The 18,465-nt window shown below is 36.5% G+C and overlaps 1 protein-coding gene across 1 annotated transcript in view; it reads left to right on the forward strand.

Annotated features, from left to right (window-relative positions):
* The window catches only part of LOC150105451 (integrin alpha-PS2-like), a 536,973-nt gene that overhangs the window by 222,521 nt on the left and 295,987 nt on the right, over nucleotides 1-18,465 (forward strand). Inside the window, exon 10 of the mRNA XM_090394825.1 lies at nucleotides 2,153-2,252. Coding sequence (XP_090250951.1) covers nucleotides 2,153-2,252 — 100 coding nt within the window. The remainder of the gene's footprint in view (nucleotides 1-2,152; nucleotides 2,253-18,465) is intronic.

An 18,465-nucleotide genomic window follows, 5' to 3' on the forward strand; every position in this document is an offset into this window, starting at 1 on the left:
CCATACCTGTTCTGAGATATTCAACAGGCATCGTTGAATGGACCCAGCTGGAGGTGGAGAATTTAGAACGAAAAACTTGAAAATTAATGACAATGCACCATGCCTTCAATCCTCGCAGTGACATTGATAGGCTCTACCTATCACGTAAAAAAGAAGGCAGAGGATTATTACAGGTAAAGCAAGTTGTTGAAGAAAAAAAAAAGAAATCTCAATGATTATTTGCAGAATACAACAGAACAATTTCTAATTGAGGTAAGAAAAGAGGGTTTATTCAAACCCATGGAGACAAAATTGGAGTACAAGACCAACCATGTAAAACGGAGAACTGAAAGATGGTAAAATAAGGCATTGCATGGAAAATACTTTCATAGCCTAGAGGACAGCACTGACAACAACTTGACATGGCAATGGTTGAGAAATGGAGCACTAAAGAAAGAAACAGTAGGTAATTTTTGCAGCACAAAAACAGGCCATTAAAACCAACATTATGAAAAATACAAAAAATTCAAGAAGACAGTAAATGCAGATTGTGCAAAGAAAAGGAAGAAGCGGTAGACTACATAAGTGGGTGCAGCAAAATTGCACAAATTGAGTACTGTAAAAGGCATGATTATGTAGTTAAGATAATTCATGGAATTTTATGTAAAAAGTATGGGTTTAAAGTATCTGAAGACTATTGGAAGCATAAAGTTGACCAAAAAGTGATTGAGAATGAAAAAGCTAAACTACTCTGGTATTTCATAATCCAGACTGACAAAAGCTTGGAATGTTATACAACATATAAGAGTGGTTGAAAAAAGTGAAAACAAGGGTGTTCAGTTTATCAAAATATCAGTACCAGGAGATAGGCGAATTGACAAAAAAGAAACTGAAAAAATTACAAAGTATTGTGAGTTGCAAGTCAAAGTTGAACGAATTTGACAAAAGAAACGAAAGTTGTTCCCATGATAATAGGTATTTTAGATGCCATTCCGAAAACATTGAATAAATATCTAGAAGCACTTCAGTTAGATGGATTAAAAACTGGGCATCTGCAAAAGGCTGCTTTCTTAGCACAGCATTCATATTCAGAAAGTATTTCCACAACCCATAGGCCCTTGGGTAGGGCTCGAATTAGTGGAATATGACCAGCCTTTTATTTAAGTCTGAGGAAGCAAATCAAGCTTGGATGAATATTATATAAATATCAACCAAAGTATTATCTTGTCTGAATACATCCTATCCTTCATAAATCAAGAATATTCACGTGAATGCAAACAACATTTGGAACAATTAGAAATAATTTATAAAAAATAACATCAGTCTCTTTTATATCACGCATAACAGTTGTCACCTTTGTTATTCCTTACTGTTATTGTCTATTAGTTTGTTTATTTACACATGAGAAATACTGTGCATTTAGGATGAAATGTCTTACTTAGTAAATAAATGTTATCAACTTATTCTGGTGTTTTGCCTTATAAACTTTAATTGTGTGTGTGTTTGTGTTTGATTGAAGATTTACTCGGTTTGATATCATATTTAAAAAAATTTTAATGAGTAAACCAAGGTTTGAATAAAAAAATTTAATTACACTACTAGTTTTGTCTAAACCAAGACTTCATCAGGTGTGAAATAAATATAAATACCAGTAACCAATCTAAAGGAATTGGGTTTTTTAAAACATAGAGTAACGTATCTAACACTGAAAAGAATAAAGGCTAGAGTTTAAAAAGAAGAATGAACTCTGACTATATCATTATGTACATGCATGTGTATAAGGTCTTGAGAGTGCCAATATTGAATGGTGAAGCTATGAGAGTCTGGTAGGCTGTAGATTGGGAGTGCTGGATGAATGGAATGTTTTTCCAGAAAATGTGAATGAATTTAAGGCATGGTATGAAGATATATTAGTGGTTGAGTGGACCCTTCCTTGATGAAGTTTACTGACATCAAAAAATTAATAATGATAATTTGATAACCACTTTTTTATGCTACAGCTGTTTGTTAGGATGTGGGATATATCAAGCTAAAGCTACTGATTAAGAATTTTCTAATTTAGTATAATATCATTCATTTCAGCTATATCTAACTATATATTCATCAGTTGTTAAACGGATAAAATTTCATTGGTTATAATAAATGAATAAAATATTTAAAATTTGTTTTATAGATTAGATGACATAATTATTGGTGCCCCACTCTTTACTAATTTCACCTCAAAAGAAGGCAACTATGAAGAGGGAAGAGTCTACATATACCTGAATTCAGAGGTAAAATCATCATCATTTATATTACAGTTATGGTACTGTTTATTATTTTTGCAGATAGAATAATTTTCCCCATGTATAAAATTTTAAAACATTATTGCACCATACTATTTTATTATAATGAAATAAATTAAAAAGGTAATCTAAGTTAAAATGAATAATTTTAATGATGGATTTTTTGCCATCATTAAAAAATGACCATACTAAAAATGACATACTCATAGTATGTGCAAGAGTATCACTATGATAGTCCAACACAGTTAAGTGGTCATTACTAGTTTCCAACTTACATTATTCCTCCCAAATTGCTCTGTTATTTATAAGATCTCTGATTTGATTAATTATTCTATTTCTTTTTTCAAAAGTGATCCTAATTGCATCTACCCATTATCTTGCGCTTCCTCCATGTTTTATCTTTTGCATTTTTTTCAAGCAACTGTTCAGCTAATCTTTCTCATCTCCCATTCAGTTTAAGTATGCTATGTTAGCTCTGCTTATGCATTCATATCAGAAATACTAATAATGTCCAGTTTCTTTCAAATATCTTAATTTTTCATATAATTGTCATTGATGTCATTCAGTTCATTTCCCTGGTTTTCTTGATAATTCTGATATCTGTGTGTCCAATCATTGACTCATAGTATCCAATCAAGTTGTTGAATTGCTTTGTTTTCTAACACAAGTGTTTTATCTGGTGAATTGTGTTTTATATTTAGGTGTACAGAGAACAGATAGGGTGAAGTTCAGGAACCATATTGCTGATGTATTGTAAAGTCATTGTGGTAGAGTTCTGGCTTTGGTGGTGTACTTACATTACAGCTTAATGGGGGGGGGGGGGGGGGGGGGAGAGGAAACAAATCGAAATCTGACTTGAAAAGGCCAGGTGCAGGAAACGTACCTCCTACTTCACCAGCACCTTTACCTTCTGGTTCCTTATCAAGGCCACTAATTGTATCTTCTTCCCTTCCAACATATCTCTAACTCTCTCACACATATACATCTAGAACCATCATACCATCACAATCAGATGTGTATGTTTGTGTGTGTGTGGGTGGGTGGGTGGGGGGGGGGAATGTGCATTTTTCTTGTTTAATATGTGTAATCCTATCAAGTTGCACCCTTTGTAAATTATTCCCTCCACTCTGAGTGGTTTCTTAATTTTAAATAAAAATAAACCACCTTAAACTAAACTACATATTAAACTTACACAGAGAAGATTAGTATCAAAGGATGTTACATACATCCTTTTATCATTTACTCACTAAGAGATCGAGTCTTCAAATACACGATAACCAAAATTAAATCAATGCTCATAGCTGATTTTGCTTATTTCCTAAAGGAACACTCCTTGTATTAAATCGTTTTTTGAATGATTAAATTAAGATATGAATGATACATACATCTTTGAAACATATATTGAAAGAGAAATGATAAAAGAAGAGTAATTTTTGATATATGTTTAGAGAATCTTCATGTTTACTTTAAAATTTTTGATGAAACATTAGAAAATATAAATGGTAAAAAATATATAAATGGAACTCTAAAACAATAATCAACTATAAAAGGATTTTTAGGATTGCCAATGAGATTAAAAATTAACACATTTCCTGCCACGCTCCTCGGGCATAGTTAGTTACTGCACGCCAGACACTTTAACTTCTTCAAGGTCAGTATGAGTAATCTCTTAGCCGGCGGTAATCAACATACGAGTATATTCGTAGTTGGCTTGTGAGGCTCATATTCCAACTACAAGTATAATCGTAGTTGGCAGCAAACGTGTTAAAAATGCATTGGAAATATTTTCAGAAGGGGGTAAAATATTGAAATTAAAAATATGCAAATTAGAAACAGAGGAATACATACAGTGGTGCCAATGGGTTCATACCAAGAATGAAGTATTGAAATTAAAAATAAAAGATAAATAAAAATGACAGGGATTGAGTCATTTCGACATGAGTTGTCTTCAGAGCTCAAGGATAAAGTGGGGTCTATGCCATGTCTGCTTTATGTTTGCATCAAATTTCCTGGGTTATTGTTCATTGGCAGAAATACTAAATAATAACCAAAATTAAAATCATTTAATTTACAAAAAGAAACACAAATTAGAACATAAAATCAATACAACTTAACTATACGATTACCAAAACCAAGTCTTTAGAATGAATTCATTTTATGAAAGCCTCAATATACTTCTTTAAAGAAATAACTAAGCACACATCTTTTTTTAAAGGATATTCTCTCTTAGTTTTCTGTTTGTAACTCTTTTAATTTCTGTTTATTCTTCATAGTTTGCAGACACAAACTCAATAGTTCTCCCCCTGCTTTGTTCCTTTCCTAATTTTGAAAAGCTGAACCTTACTGATGTCTGTTAACTTTCTTTTCACATCACAGTCGAGTAATTTCCATTTAATTAGCAATTATATTCCACCATTACTGTTTTTGGTACTGTGCTTGAAAACGACAGTTATTTTCAATTTACATTATAAAACAAGCAGGATTTATAACATTTGTTCATTTCACAATCTATTATGCACTGAGATAAGTTCATTTAATCCCTTCCAATAATAATAATAATTATTGGTATCGCAAAATTGGTATATGTTCATTGGCAGAAATACAAAATAATAGCCAAAATTAAAATCTTTTAATTTACAAAAAGAAACACAAATTACAACATAAAATCAATACAACTTAACTATGCAATATTAGTGTGTGGGATATTTTGTTTAAGTTTATTTCCAAATTCGTTGATATTAGAGCTTAGTGTAGTAACCGGCAAAGGAAAGATGGTGGCGGCTTTGTCCATGCAGGAATTTAATTTAGACTTCAGTCATTTCATGAAATGTGAGGTGTGCTATATGTACTCGTTTGATTATATAGATAAAATGTGGATATTTAAGGCAGATGGAAGGTGTGTGTGCGCGCGCGCGCACGAAGTGTGAGCTGAATGAGGACTTGAAGAATACTAATATGTTGATAACTGAAAGTCTTAGTAGAGAGAATGCCACGAGGAGGATCAATGCTCGTTTGATAGAGAAAAACAACGTAAAAATGTAGCAAAAAAATCTTTAAAAAGTTTTGAAAAAGAGAACAAGCGATCTGAGAAACTTAATCGATGGTAAGAAAGAGGAAAGTGATGCAAATGTGGTGTAAGCAATGAAATTATGAGAATGAAAGGGAAAGTGTGATGCAAGGTTAGAAATATCAAAAATTCAAAAGAATGAATGAGAGCAAAAATGTGACGCGAAATTGGAAAGTTGAGTTGGTTAGGATGAGGCAAGAGATGAAATGGATGCAGAATGAAATTAAGAAAATTCAAGATACGTATGGAAGAGTGAAAATTGAAAACAAATGATGTTGGTATGAAAGAGGTAAAGACCTGTGAATGGTGTTGTATGGTGATTCAATTATTAAAGGTATGCTGGATGAGAGCATGCACAAAGTATGTTTTACTGGAGGTAGAATGAGTAGAGTGATGAAGGCATTAGATACAAGAGGCAAACGAGTGAAAGAGTTGGTTGTTGTAATAGGTACAAATGACTTGACTGTGAACAAAGATTGGATATCAAGAGGTTGCTTAGATGGATAAAAGAGAATATTGCAATAGGAAAGGTAACATGTTGCCTAGGTATGACAGGTAAGATGAGGCAGAGAGCAGAGTATCCATTTTGTTTAAAAACTTGGAACTATATCTACCTTAGGACACAGAGCACGTTCTCTCTTAAATGAACAAGATGAACTACAAAAAGAAATGAATCACCTCACTCTTATTTTTAAACAAAATGGATACTCTGAAAAAACAATTACGAAATTTCTTCTGGATCCTCCTAGGCAGTGCACAACAGAGACTATTAATTTTAAAGGTAGCATCTCCATTCCATACATTAGCACAGTCTCCAAAAAAAAATAGCTAAAGTCCTTAAAAAATATAATATCAGGACCTTCTTCACCACACTTCCTAAAATCCGTTTTCTAATCAGCCATCCAAAACCTACTCATCACAACCTTAAGTACCCTGGAGTATATAAATTATGGTGGGATTGCAATATCCCATACTTTGGACGAACTAACAAATCTATTGAACAATGCATAGAAGAGCATAAGAGAGACATCTCTTACGAAAGATCTCATGCAACTGCGTTATCCAGTCATGTTCTTTTTTCAAATAATCCTAATGATGACCAACCAAGCCACTCCGTTTGCTGGAATAGATCAGAAAATATCTTTCGCTGTGATGATGAGTTTGAGAGGAAAATTGTAGAATCAAGGGAAATCCTGCTGAACCCAGTCCACTTAAACAACAATTTAAGTTATAACATCCCAGATAGCCATGCTGCAGTTGTTCAATATTGGCGTTCACGTGAACCTGCACGCACAATTGCAATAAACAATGACACGCCAGTTGGAACAACTTGAAAAAATACAACATTTTTATGTATCGATTATGTGAGGCAATTTGTACCTGTAATTTCCAGTTTGTTTAGATAATTCAATGTTTATCAGTATTCTTTTCCTTTCTAAATACCTGAAGAAGGCTGCTATATGCCGAAACTGTTTCTCTGTTTTCTTTTGTTGCTTTTGTGGATTACATGATTAGTGTTTTAGTAATAATTTCAGTGGTCTTCTAATGATTAAAAATGCAGAAAATCAGTTGTAGAAAATAATATTATTATTCAGGCCTCCATGGAGTCAAAAGACTCATCATAGGAGGTCTTTCCTAGGAAACACAGTCTATCATATCACTCCTTGAACTCATTGACCATTCTTGCTCTCACAACTCTATCAGACAATGCATTCCACGGTTCAGCCACCCTCCATGCAAAGAAACCACTCCTCACCCTCCTGCTCACAGCTTACTTTTGCAACTTCCAGAGAAGGCCCATTGTCATCTCTCCTTCCTACTGTTCTACTAAGCGAAAGAACTCTCCTGTGTCAACCCTGCAACTACCTTTCATCCGTTTAAAAGTCTCAATCATATCACCTCTCCTTCTATCTACCAAACTCTGCAGTCCACATTCCTTCAACCAGTCCTCATAACTAACATGTCCAGAAACCATCTTTATTTGCCTCTGTATCTGTTCCACAGTTAATTTAGTCCATTCAAATACTGGGGACCAAATTTGAGAACAATAGTTTAAGTGTGGTCTGATCAGGGTCTTATACAATGGAACAATAACTCATCTCTACAGGTCAGCATCCTTCTCAGTATTGCAGCCAAGTGCTCACATCATTTCAAACAATTAACATGTGCTTTGAAATCTTAATTTTACTACCTAATAAGTATAAAATTAAAATTTTGTTAGGTAGTCATATTGTAAAAGTTTGATGCAGCATGAGTTTTTGTCCAGTTAATGCATTGACCTTTTACAGAAAGGTCAAACCCAGAAAACTTGTAAATATGTCTCTTATATTATTATTTAGTATTGTATACAGAATATGTACAGCACAACGGGGATTAGCTTACTCGTTACAAAAACAAAACATAGAATTGATAATGCCAAGGGCAAGGCCATGCAGTCGGGAAGCCGTTTTATTCTTGTTTACATGTTCAGTCGCAGGTGGCCTTCAAAGTCAGTGCAAAAAGGGACTGCAGGAATCAAACGTGACTTCTGTGAGCCAACAAAAACAGAATAGGAACATGAAAGAAGAGGTCAGCGAAAGTTCCAGAACACACTATCATGTGATATTGCAAGGGGGTTCCAAAACTGAACGATATAAGGCAAGTTTTGGGGAATGAGGGGGATCGACATCTAAAGAAAGGAACAAGGGGAGGTTCCGCTGAGACACGGAGAAGTCCGGGGAAGGAGATCGGAGGTCGATCAACCGTAAGCCGTTTGAGTCAAGGAGCATGGATGTCCAGAGGTGAATACATAAGGAGAAATGAAACTGTCCAGACGCTATTCCACTCAGCCAAGTCTGTGAATGCCTGACAATCGTAACCCTTCGATCGAGTGTTCGATGCCGGAGAATCGTTCCTCGTATCCCGCTCGCCGATCCGACAAAGCTGCCAGTTCTCCGAGGATCCAGAGGTAGAAAATCCAAAACCCAGAAAGGAAAAGGAAACATAGGACACCGTGACAAAAATAGAAGAAAAAGGTGCATCATAGAGGGGACTGTTCACGTGAGTCTGATATTGTATCTTATAAGATTATGTGGTGTGAGAAAGATGTTTTAACGAACTGATAAGATTCATAAGATAGGATGGTCATTGCCAGAGAATAACTGATATGTCCCTTAAGATTGAAATTGATAATGCATGTGTATATGAATATAGCTAATTCCTGAGAAGCTAATTGAGATTAGGAGTTAATCTAACACTTGTGTAATATCTAAGTTTTGTCCTGTTGTTGATATGATTGATTGTTTTATAATTCTTGATAAAGATAGAGGTGCATTTAAACTAGATATTGAAATTTAAACTGAGGAAAGTATTACAAACTGGCTGAGAAATGTTGGGAAAATACCTTGCGTTTTATTGATAAAGATTGATTGCTATATACTTGTCATGTTGTTATATTGATGCAAATAGAAGTAGATATTGAGAATTAAGTTGAGAAAAGTAATATAAACTATTTGAATAACTAAAGAAAATTGTGGTAAGAGATATATAGGTAGTTACGTGAATTTTGAACTGAGATTAACAGCATAGTTCCCCTGCTCTTCTCTTTGTATTGTACATTTTTTTAATTAGTGATCATTAAATATGCTTGTTGAATTTTCTTAAGGAGTGTCACCTGATCTTATTTATTGTGATGCATTGATCTAAAAATAATTTGAGCCTAGAAGTGGGAAATCATTAGAGTGAAATAAGGTAAAGAGACCACGACTGTGAATGTTCTAAGAAGTAATTAATATTGCATGATTGAGGTCTACCGGAGGTATCATATTTCATGTACCATATTGAGGCAAGGTGGCACAGTCAAAAATCTATATAAATTTCCTATGCTCTCAGGTGCAAAGAATATAGAATCACCAAAGGAGCGATATATATGCTTCAGTTAATAGAAAATAAGATAGTTAGGATAGATACAGAAAGAGGGCACTACATGTATGTACGTTACAAAAATATGTAAAACAATGAAAACACAGTGAATAAATAAATAAATAAAAAAATATTACAATATATTTCACTAAGCACAGAAACAATTCAATTTCTGTAATGTGTAATATTTTTAAATGGAATGCTTTTTTTTTTTTTTCTGTCACTTGAAATAAGAACATTACATTAGTGTTTTGCTGTGCCTTTGAAACGGTCATAATTACAAGTTTTACACAAAAATTCTCCCCCCAAAAATTGAAACCATTCTATTAACATTGACCAGTTGCTGAAAATGTGCATGCTGATTATGGAAAGAGTATAGATAAGTGACCTCCTGGTTTATTATTATTATTACCATTACCACCCTAAGACCTCATGGAGTCAAAGATTCATCTGGAAGGTCCTTTTATCACACACACAGCTCAACATACCGTGTTTTAAACACATTCAAACTCTTTGCAGACACCACATTCTCAGGCAAGGCATTCCAATCATTCACAATTCTGCACAAAAAAAACCTGCCTCTCACTCCCCTACTCACACCCTCTTTATACAGTTTCCAGGGATGACTTCTGGTTCTCCCCTGATCTCCCACTATTCTCTGTAAAACTTCTCCAGCATTGATCCTATAACAACCCCTTACCAACTTGTAGGTCTCTACCATGTCTCCTCCTCTTCCTCCTGTCCACCAGACTGCAAATTACATCTTCTCAATCTTTCTTCATACTCGACATTCCAGAGGTCAGAAACTACCTTAGTCAATTGCCTTTGGACCCATTCCAATATCTCTTCATCCTTCTGAAACCCGGTTTATGTTCAACACATATGATGAATGTGTTAATAATGGATGTATCTAGCACAATCCTTACTGGCGGTCTTTGATTAACTGGTAGATAGACTTGAAAGTAGTGGAGAAGTTACTTTTGATGACTTCTTAATCTTAATTTAAGATGAAGGTGATTGTGATGTCATTGGTTGAATAGCAGAATTTTATCTCCTTTTTTGAAAGATACATGTTTTCTTCCACTCATTGGGATAAGTTCCAGCTGGGTATATAAGATTTTAAAGATGATATAGGACATTTAGTTCTGGTGTGTTTGAGTACTGTTGGAAAGATGCCATTGGGACCAGTAGACATTTTAATGCCTAAATTATTTAGTGCTCTTGTGATGTCTTCATTTCAAAAAATCACAAGAAGCAGGCATATGCTGTACTGTTTCTGGTATGGTGGGGGTGATTTGCCTTTATCATCTGTGCAGCTTTATCTTTAGGTGCTGTAACAGTGCTACTATCAGGATGAGAGAGGTAGAAATGTAAGTGTAGTACAGAAGTTGTATTAAAGCCTTTGCAAGAGAACCGCAAGCCACAACTTCCATTTGGACAGGAGCTAAGGGTCAGATTTTGATATGTTACTATTATTATTATTATTATTATTATTCAGGCCTCCATGGAGTCAAAAGACTCATTGTGGGAGGTTCTTCCTAAGAAACACAAAGTCTATCATACCACTCCTTGGACTCATTGACCGTTCTTGCTCTCACCACTCTATCAGGCAATGCATTCCATGGTTCAACCACCCTCCATTCAAAAAAACCACTCTTCACCCTCTTGCTCACACTTTTGTAACTTCCAGGGATGGCCTCTTGTCATCACTCCTTCCCGCTGTTCAACCAAGCGAAAGAACTCCCCAGTGTCAACCCTGTAACGGCCTCTCAACAGTTTAAAAGTCTCAATCATATCACCTACTCCTTCTTCTATCCACCAAACTCTGCAGTCCGAATTCCCTTAGCTGATCCTCATAACTATCATTGTACAATCCTGAAATCATCTTTATCTGCCTTTGTACTCTTTCCACAGTTAATTTATCCCCTTCAAATCCTGGGGACCAAATCTGAGAACAATAGTCCAAGTGTGGTCTGATCAGGGTAGTATACAATGGAATGATAACTGTTTTATCTCTGCAGGTCAGTGTCCTTCTCATAATTGCAGCAGTCCTCTGTGTTACCTTCGCCACCTTTGCAATATGTCCCCTAAATTTCAGGTTTCTATCAATCATCCCAGATCTCTTTCCTCCCCTACTTCCTCCAGTATAACTCTTGCCATAGAGTATGCATTGTCCCATCGATGTTTCCCAAACCTCAAAACCTTACATTTTGCTGCATTAAACCGACACCCCCCCCCCCCCCGCCATTCATTTGTCCATTTATCTAGCTTATTCAAATCCTCTTGTAGGGCTGCTGCATCTGCACTATTACTAATAATCCGTCCTAGCTTCGCATCATCTGCAAACAACTGAATATCCCCTTGCAATTCACTGACAATGTCATTGATATAAAGGTTAAACAATATAGGTCCCAGTACTGAGCCCTGTGGGACCCCACTTGTTACCTTTTGCCTCCTTGAAACTGCTCCACCATACACAACTCTTTTATACCTATCGGACAACCAATCCTGAATCCAGTGGACCAATCTGATATCCAAACCCATGTGCTGCAACTTAAATATCAGGTTATCATGTGGCACCCTGTCAAATGCCTTTGCTAAGTCTAAGAAAATGGCAGTATAAGCCTTTCCCTCATCTAATGCTCTTGTAACTTTATCATAAAAGGCTAGCATATTGCTAAAACAAGAGCGCCCCTTCAGAAATCCATGTTGACTCTCACAGATAACATTACCCTCATCTGCCTAATGCTGTATACGGTCCTTCTCTACTTTCTCCAAGATCTTAACAACTACTGATGACACACGAACTGGTATATAATTAGACACTTCCAGTCTGCTACTGCCCTTATGCAATGGCACTATCTTACCTTCCTTCCATTCCATAGGTGACTTTCCAGCAGCCAGACTTTCATTGAAAAGCCAGGTCAAAGGCACTGTCAGTTCCCTAGCACATTCTCTCAAAACTCGTGGAGAAATACCATCCAGTCCCACAGCTTTACTGACATCTAGAATACTCAGTATTTGAAACACACTCTCCTCTTGTACCTCTAAACCTTGAACCTGTCCTATCCCTCTAGCATTAAAACTAACTCCTCCAGGATGAAATACTTCAACAAAGCGTTCATTGAACAATTCTACGTCTGCTGCATCAGTCACTCTATTCCCATTTTTATCCCACAATATCATTCTTCCACAGTCATTTCTCCTCCTCCTGGCCACATATCTAAAAAATTCCCTAGGATTTTCTTTGGATCTTAGGGCTAATCTCCTCATATTCCAGTTTGGTCTTCTTTACCATACTAGTCACTCTTCTGGCCTGTGTCTTATACCCTTCATGCATATTCTCTTCTCCTGTCTCCTTATATCTCTTCCACAGCCTCTTTTATGCATGCAATTCCTGTTTAATATTGTTTGTCATCCACTTTACTCCATATTGTGTCCTCTTGTTCACTCATGGTATACAACTAACCATTGCTGCTAACAATTATTCTTTCATAATTTCCCACGTACTAATGATATCCTGGCCTTCCAATTCCTCCCTCCATGAAACTTCCCCATGTTGGCATCTTAGACTATTATAATCACCTGCCTTATAATTCCACATACGTTCCCGTCTCTTTGATACTCCTGCATGTCTATTCATTTTCCAAGTCAAAACCATATGGTCACTCTCTCCAACTGGTAGGAGATGTGTCATCTCAGTTATTATCAACTCTTCTGATGCTATAACCAAATCCAAAACTCTTGTTCCCTCTATTACATGTTGTCTAAGACATTTGTCCTGCAAGAATTCTAGAAATTCCATTCCCTTATTGCTGCATCTTCCTCTCCCCAGTTTATATTGCTGTAGTTAAAATCTCCCATAACAATCATTCTTCTTGCACTTGCCAAACTCAGCTGTCTAAATTTCCTGGTCCCCACCCCTCTGTACTCCTGGGTCTATAGCAACACCCCACTAAATATCCTGTCTTGCCCACCTCTACCTCACACCGTATGCTTTCAAAATCATTAGTTTCCCTGTTTTCCAAAGTCTCCACTCTTAGAGTACATAGGTCGTCACTTATCATGAGCAGTACTCCATCACCACACTCTCCCTTCCTATCCTGCCGAAAAATGCTGTACCCAGCGACTTCTATTCCTGTTATTATATCCTCTTCTGTGAACCATGTCTCAGTGATCCCAATAATGTTTGGCCAGGCTGATACTATCTGCGCCACCAATTCATCTCCCTTATTCTGGATACTCCTGGCATTAGTATATAGCATATAAATGCCGTTGTTTCTATACCCAGCATTACCCCTCTAGACAGACTTATTCTGCATTTATTGCATTCTTCAGCACAGGCTGAGTATGAAGCAGAGTTCTTGTTTCAAGTTATTTGCAGTTACTGCAGTGGCAGAATTTCAATTACTTTGGTACACCTTTTGTTAAGACCATATCTGGGAAAGTGGGTGGGAATTTTGGGTGGACTCGGGAATGAAGGCCTTTAGGTAGGAAAGGTGCCCTCTACAGTATATCTGGAAGGAGAATTGGTTAAGAAAAGATCAATAGTATTGGGAGAGTGGAGAGGGTTATCTGAATTGGCAGATGCATGATTGCTTATTACAACTACTTTTGCATCTTGTCCAGCTTGTCGCTGGTGCTGGAAAAGGTAGCCAGTCGGTGTTGTGAGCATAAAGGTTATCTAGGATTTCAGTGTTTGAATTGCTGGATTGCAGAAAGTCAAGCTTTAGGGATAACAAGATGAATAAGACAGAGTGGTTTTTGGAATCTGGAGATCAATAAGTACAGCAGATGAACAAGGAGTCACTCCCAGAGTTTTTGAGAGTGTAATTAGTAATGCTATCAGGACTAAATTTTTTCTTGTAGAATGCTACATGTATGATGAAATGGATTTCCAGAGGTGGTTCTGTGTGATTTGAAATACGATAAGTATCATGTGAATAACAGTGTGGTCCTTCCACAGTGAGACATCAGACTCCATGGAGATGCTTGTAAAGTAATAATAATATGGGGTATAATTTATATTATTTATGACTTGTTTTTTACAGATTTGCTTTTTAACTGCAATACTCATTTTTGGTGCATTTTATAAAATGTTAAGTGCCTATTATGTTTTATCTTATCCATGTTGCAGTTATTCTAGATGGACAGATTTTATTGAAATTTGGTATTTGAAAGTGCAAAAGGTTTTATAACCATCCCCCTTTTTTTTTTTCAATTAGACCATTTACATATGCATGAAGTGGTACAATGTGTGAAAATTATATACCGCTAACTTATTTCTGCATCCTACTGTTATTATAATCTAATAAATTTAGTTTAATCCTTTATCGAAGTGTGAGCAAACAAAGTTTTTGCCTGAAAGTATCTTCAGGACTGGGGTAAGGTGATACAACACCAGGGCGACTCCTTGCAAAGGTGGAGCAAGCTACCAACACTCCTATCTCAGTATCTCCCATAATGCAAAACACATCTCCTTGCGGATATGTCTAATGTTATGCATTAAGGGAAGGGCCACTACCCAGACTAGTTTCGACCTTTATTGGGGTCTCTTCAGTGAGAGCCAGGCCCAAGTGGAGATACCAGTCAGCATTAGCAAGGTCATCTCTACCTGTATCACCTTACCCCAGTCCTGAAAATACTTTCAGGCACAAACTTTGTTTGCTCACACTTGGATAAAGGATTAAACTAAATTTATTATATTCTAACCAAGTGAAAAATAAACTTTCAACATCTTCCTCTAAATCCAGAGTAATTTATTAAAAAGGTGGCACACCAATTGGCAACTCCTATAGGACCTTGCTAATGCTTCTGACTGGTATCTCCACTTGGGCCTGGCTCCCACTGAAGAGACCTCAATAAAGGTCGAAACTTGTCTGGGTAGTGGCCCTTCCCTTAATGCATAACATTAGACATATCCGCAAGGAGATGTGTTTTGCATTATGGGAGATACTGAGATAGGAGTGTTGGTAGCTTGCTCCACCTTTGCAAGGAGTCACCCTGGTGTTGTTATCACCTTGCCCCAGTCCTGAACATACTTTCAGGCACAAACTTTGTTTGCTCACACTTGGATAAAGGATTAAACTAAATTTATTATATTCTAACCAAGTGAAAAATAAACTTTCGATATTATAATCAGTTATGGTATCTAGTCTTTGTTTGCAAATGTTCTCACTGAAACTCTTCATTTAAACCATTGGATGTTGCCAAATTGTTTTACTACTTTATCCACTCTGACAATTTTGTCTGCCAATTTCTACCTTGAGCATTTACGAAACACGATATCCTCCTTCATACAATCCAAACCATCGTTTTCGTCATTCTGTATGAATGCCTGCATGTATGACAGATGCATTAATTCAAGCTGACTACTGCTGATGAAACTGCAATAAAGGTCGAACCCAATCTGTATAGTGACCCTTCCCATAATGACCATGGGATTAGATGGCATATCAGCTCATTAGATGAGCTGATATGCCATCTTATTCCCTTGCACATTATTATAATAATGTGCAAGGGAATCATAAACTTCTCTGACCAAACTATAAGCCTGAATATTGGGAAGGTGCCAGTGGAGTGGAAGGAGGGGGAAAAATAGTTCCACTCATCTGGAGGCTTCAAGAGAGAGAGAGAGAGAGAGAGATAACAAATTATAGGCCAATCAGTTAAGATATTGGAGAAATTGGTAAAAGACAGTGCAAGAGTGGGTGGATAGGAACATAATACTTCATAAGGGGCAACATGGTTTTGCAATGGATTGGTCTTTCCTTAGTAATTTGCTTACTTTTTATAATAAAGTTGAGTGTAGATTGGATAAGGGAAATGACTACTCACAGTAATACTGCTGGGCATTTGACAGGATTCCACACAGAACTCTGTTGCATAAATTGGAGCAAATGGGAATGAGATATGAATCTGGTGATTTGGATTAGAGGATGGCTGATGAACAGATATCAGAGTGGTTTATAGAGGAATTACGTCCAGCAGAAAAGATGTGACTGGTGATGTACCACAGGGCTCAGTACTTGGTCCTTCATTCTTTAATTTGTATATCAACGATATAGGAAGTGTTCACTTGTTTGCTGATGATGCAGAATTGGGAAGAGCAATAGTAAACGATAGTGATGTTTGAGTTACTGCAACACAATTTTAAATAGACTAGTAGTAGGGGCAAAGGTAAATGACTTCCAGTTTAATGTGGCCATGTGTAAAGTGATGGACTTTGGGAAGAAGAAATCGCAAGCTGCATGTTATATTGATGAAACTGAACTGTGGAAAACTGATGAGGACAGGGACTTGGTGGGTGATTGTGGACAGGAAGTTGAAGTTTAGATGGCATATTGCAAAGGTAGCCAAAACTGCACATCAGATTATGTGGTTTTTGAAGAACAAACTAACAAGCACTGATTGAGATGTTATAGTTTTCCTTCATAAGGCTTTAATAAGGCCACATCTGGACTACTGTACACAGATCTGGTCAACTGGATTCTGTGGGGGGGGATAAAGAAGTTATGTAGAGGATCCAGATGTGTGACAAAGATTGTGGCTGGTGTATGGAATGCTCCTATGAGAATAGATTTGAAGGTCTGTGGGTTTCAAAAACTAACTGATAGGTGAAAAACAGGAGACATGATAAAAGCATATTAGGTTATCAAACAGGTTTTATAGAAGATTGACACTGAAGACTTTTTTTTAAGTATATGGCAGGAAAGGAAAGAACAACGGGTCACCCTTGGAGATTATGTAAGAGTGTGGTTAGTAAGGATGTTAGCAGACTAGATTGTTTGCTTGGAGAGTGTTGAATGGATGGAATGGGTTGCCAGAGGTGATCGTGAGTGCTTGATCAGTAAATGAGTTTAAGTAGAGGTATGATAGGTATCGTGCGAATGACGAATCTCCTTCGATGAGTCTTCTGATACCATGGAGATGCCTGTAAAATAATAATTCTGTGCATTCTCACCAAATGTTGAACTGTTAGATCTTCAGTTCCACTGTTCAAGTCTCCAAGGACAAAGAGGTGTTGGTTATCTCTACGTTTCTCCATCATTTCATTGAACTTTTAAAAATGCTAATTTTTCATCTGTTTTGGGACATAGTCTTACAATTACTGTTTACACCTCACAAATGTTGAATGCTATTTAATAACCAATCACTGACTATTTTGCAGCTTTTAACAGGTTTTACATTTCTTTTTTAAGCACAAGAAAATTGCACTTTAGTGTCTGCTCATGTTGTCAATAAAGAGAGCTGTTCTGAGAGGTGAAATATTGTTGATGAGGAATTTGATTGCTGTTTGGATAAGAAAGAGTAAGCATGGTTTAGAGGATTGAAGGTGAAAATGAACATAATGTGTCACATCATTTGGTTCTGCATTAGTTAAACTGCTAAGTGTATTTCAAATGATTTGGAATATTGAGATTCATGAGATCCATTTTTTATTCTCAAAAGATCATTTGTTTTACTTTTCATTTGTTTTGAAAGGGAAAAAAAATGAAAATTAAGACTCCAAAGTATGAACAGATGAACTGTGTGTATGCATATTATGAAATCACTTAGCTTGTTCTTAGTGGACTCTGTTTCTTGTCACAAACTGTTATCCAGTTTCTCTCATGGAGTCTCTGCTGTTCATCCAGTATCAATGATTCTTTTGGTAGGAAAGACCTGGATTTAAATCCTTACTGAGATGCAAATAATCTATGAGGATTTTTAATATAAAGGTGAATCAGCTAGTCTTCTCATACAGAGGTGGAAGCAGAAGAGTTCCCCCCCCCCTCCCCTGTTAAACTTGGTATCCTTCAAGTCAGGCTAACTGACCAGAAGAACATGCACAGTCATAGTACACTATCCCCATAGCTTTACTTGCTTTGGCTGCAATCCCACTAACAATACCAATGCCATATTGCTCCCCCCTCTCTCTCTGCCCCCCCCCCCCCCCCATCAAGATCAGCTGGAAGTTCAGTTGGTAACAAGAACAAGACTATTCACCATCTTATCCTGAATTTCCAAATACATTAAGTGTAGCTTATTGGACTTCCTCTCATTCTTTTTTCCCCCCCTCTCCTTCTACTATTGCACAAATATAAAGAAAAAGAGGACTCTTCTCACTCTAAAACAATCCTATTCTTGAATATTAGCTATTTAAAGTCATCAACAAATGTTGAGGTAGTTTTATACTGAATAATAAGTTATCTAAGTCCTATATTTGATTGGGTAAGCATCTTGCAACCAGTA

Source organism: Typopeltis vanoorti, chromosome 6, assembly GCF_054136105.1.
Source record: "Typopeltis vanoorti isolate ZY-2024b chromosome 6, IOZ_Tvanoo_1.0, whole genome shotgun sequence".
In the NCBI taxonomy this organism is placed as follows: Eukaryota; Metazoa; Arthropoda; class Arachnida; order Uropygi; family Thelyphonidae; genus Typopeltis; species Typopeltis vanoorti.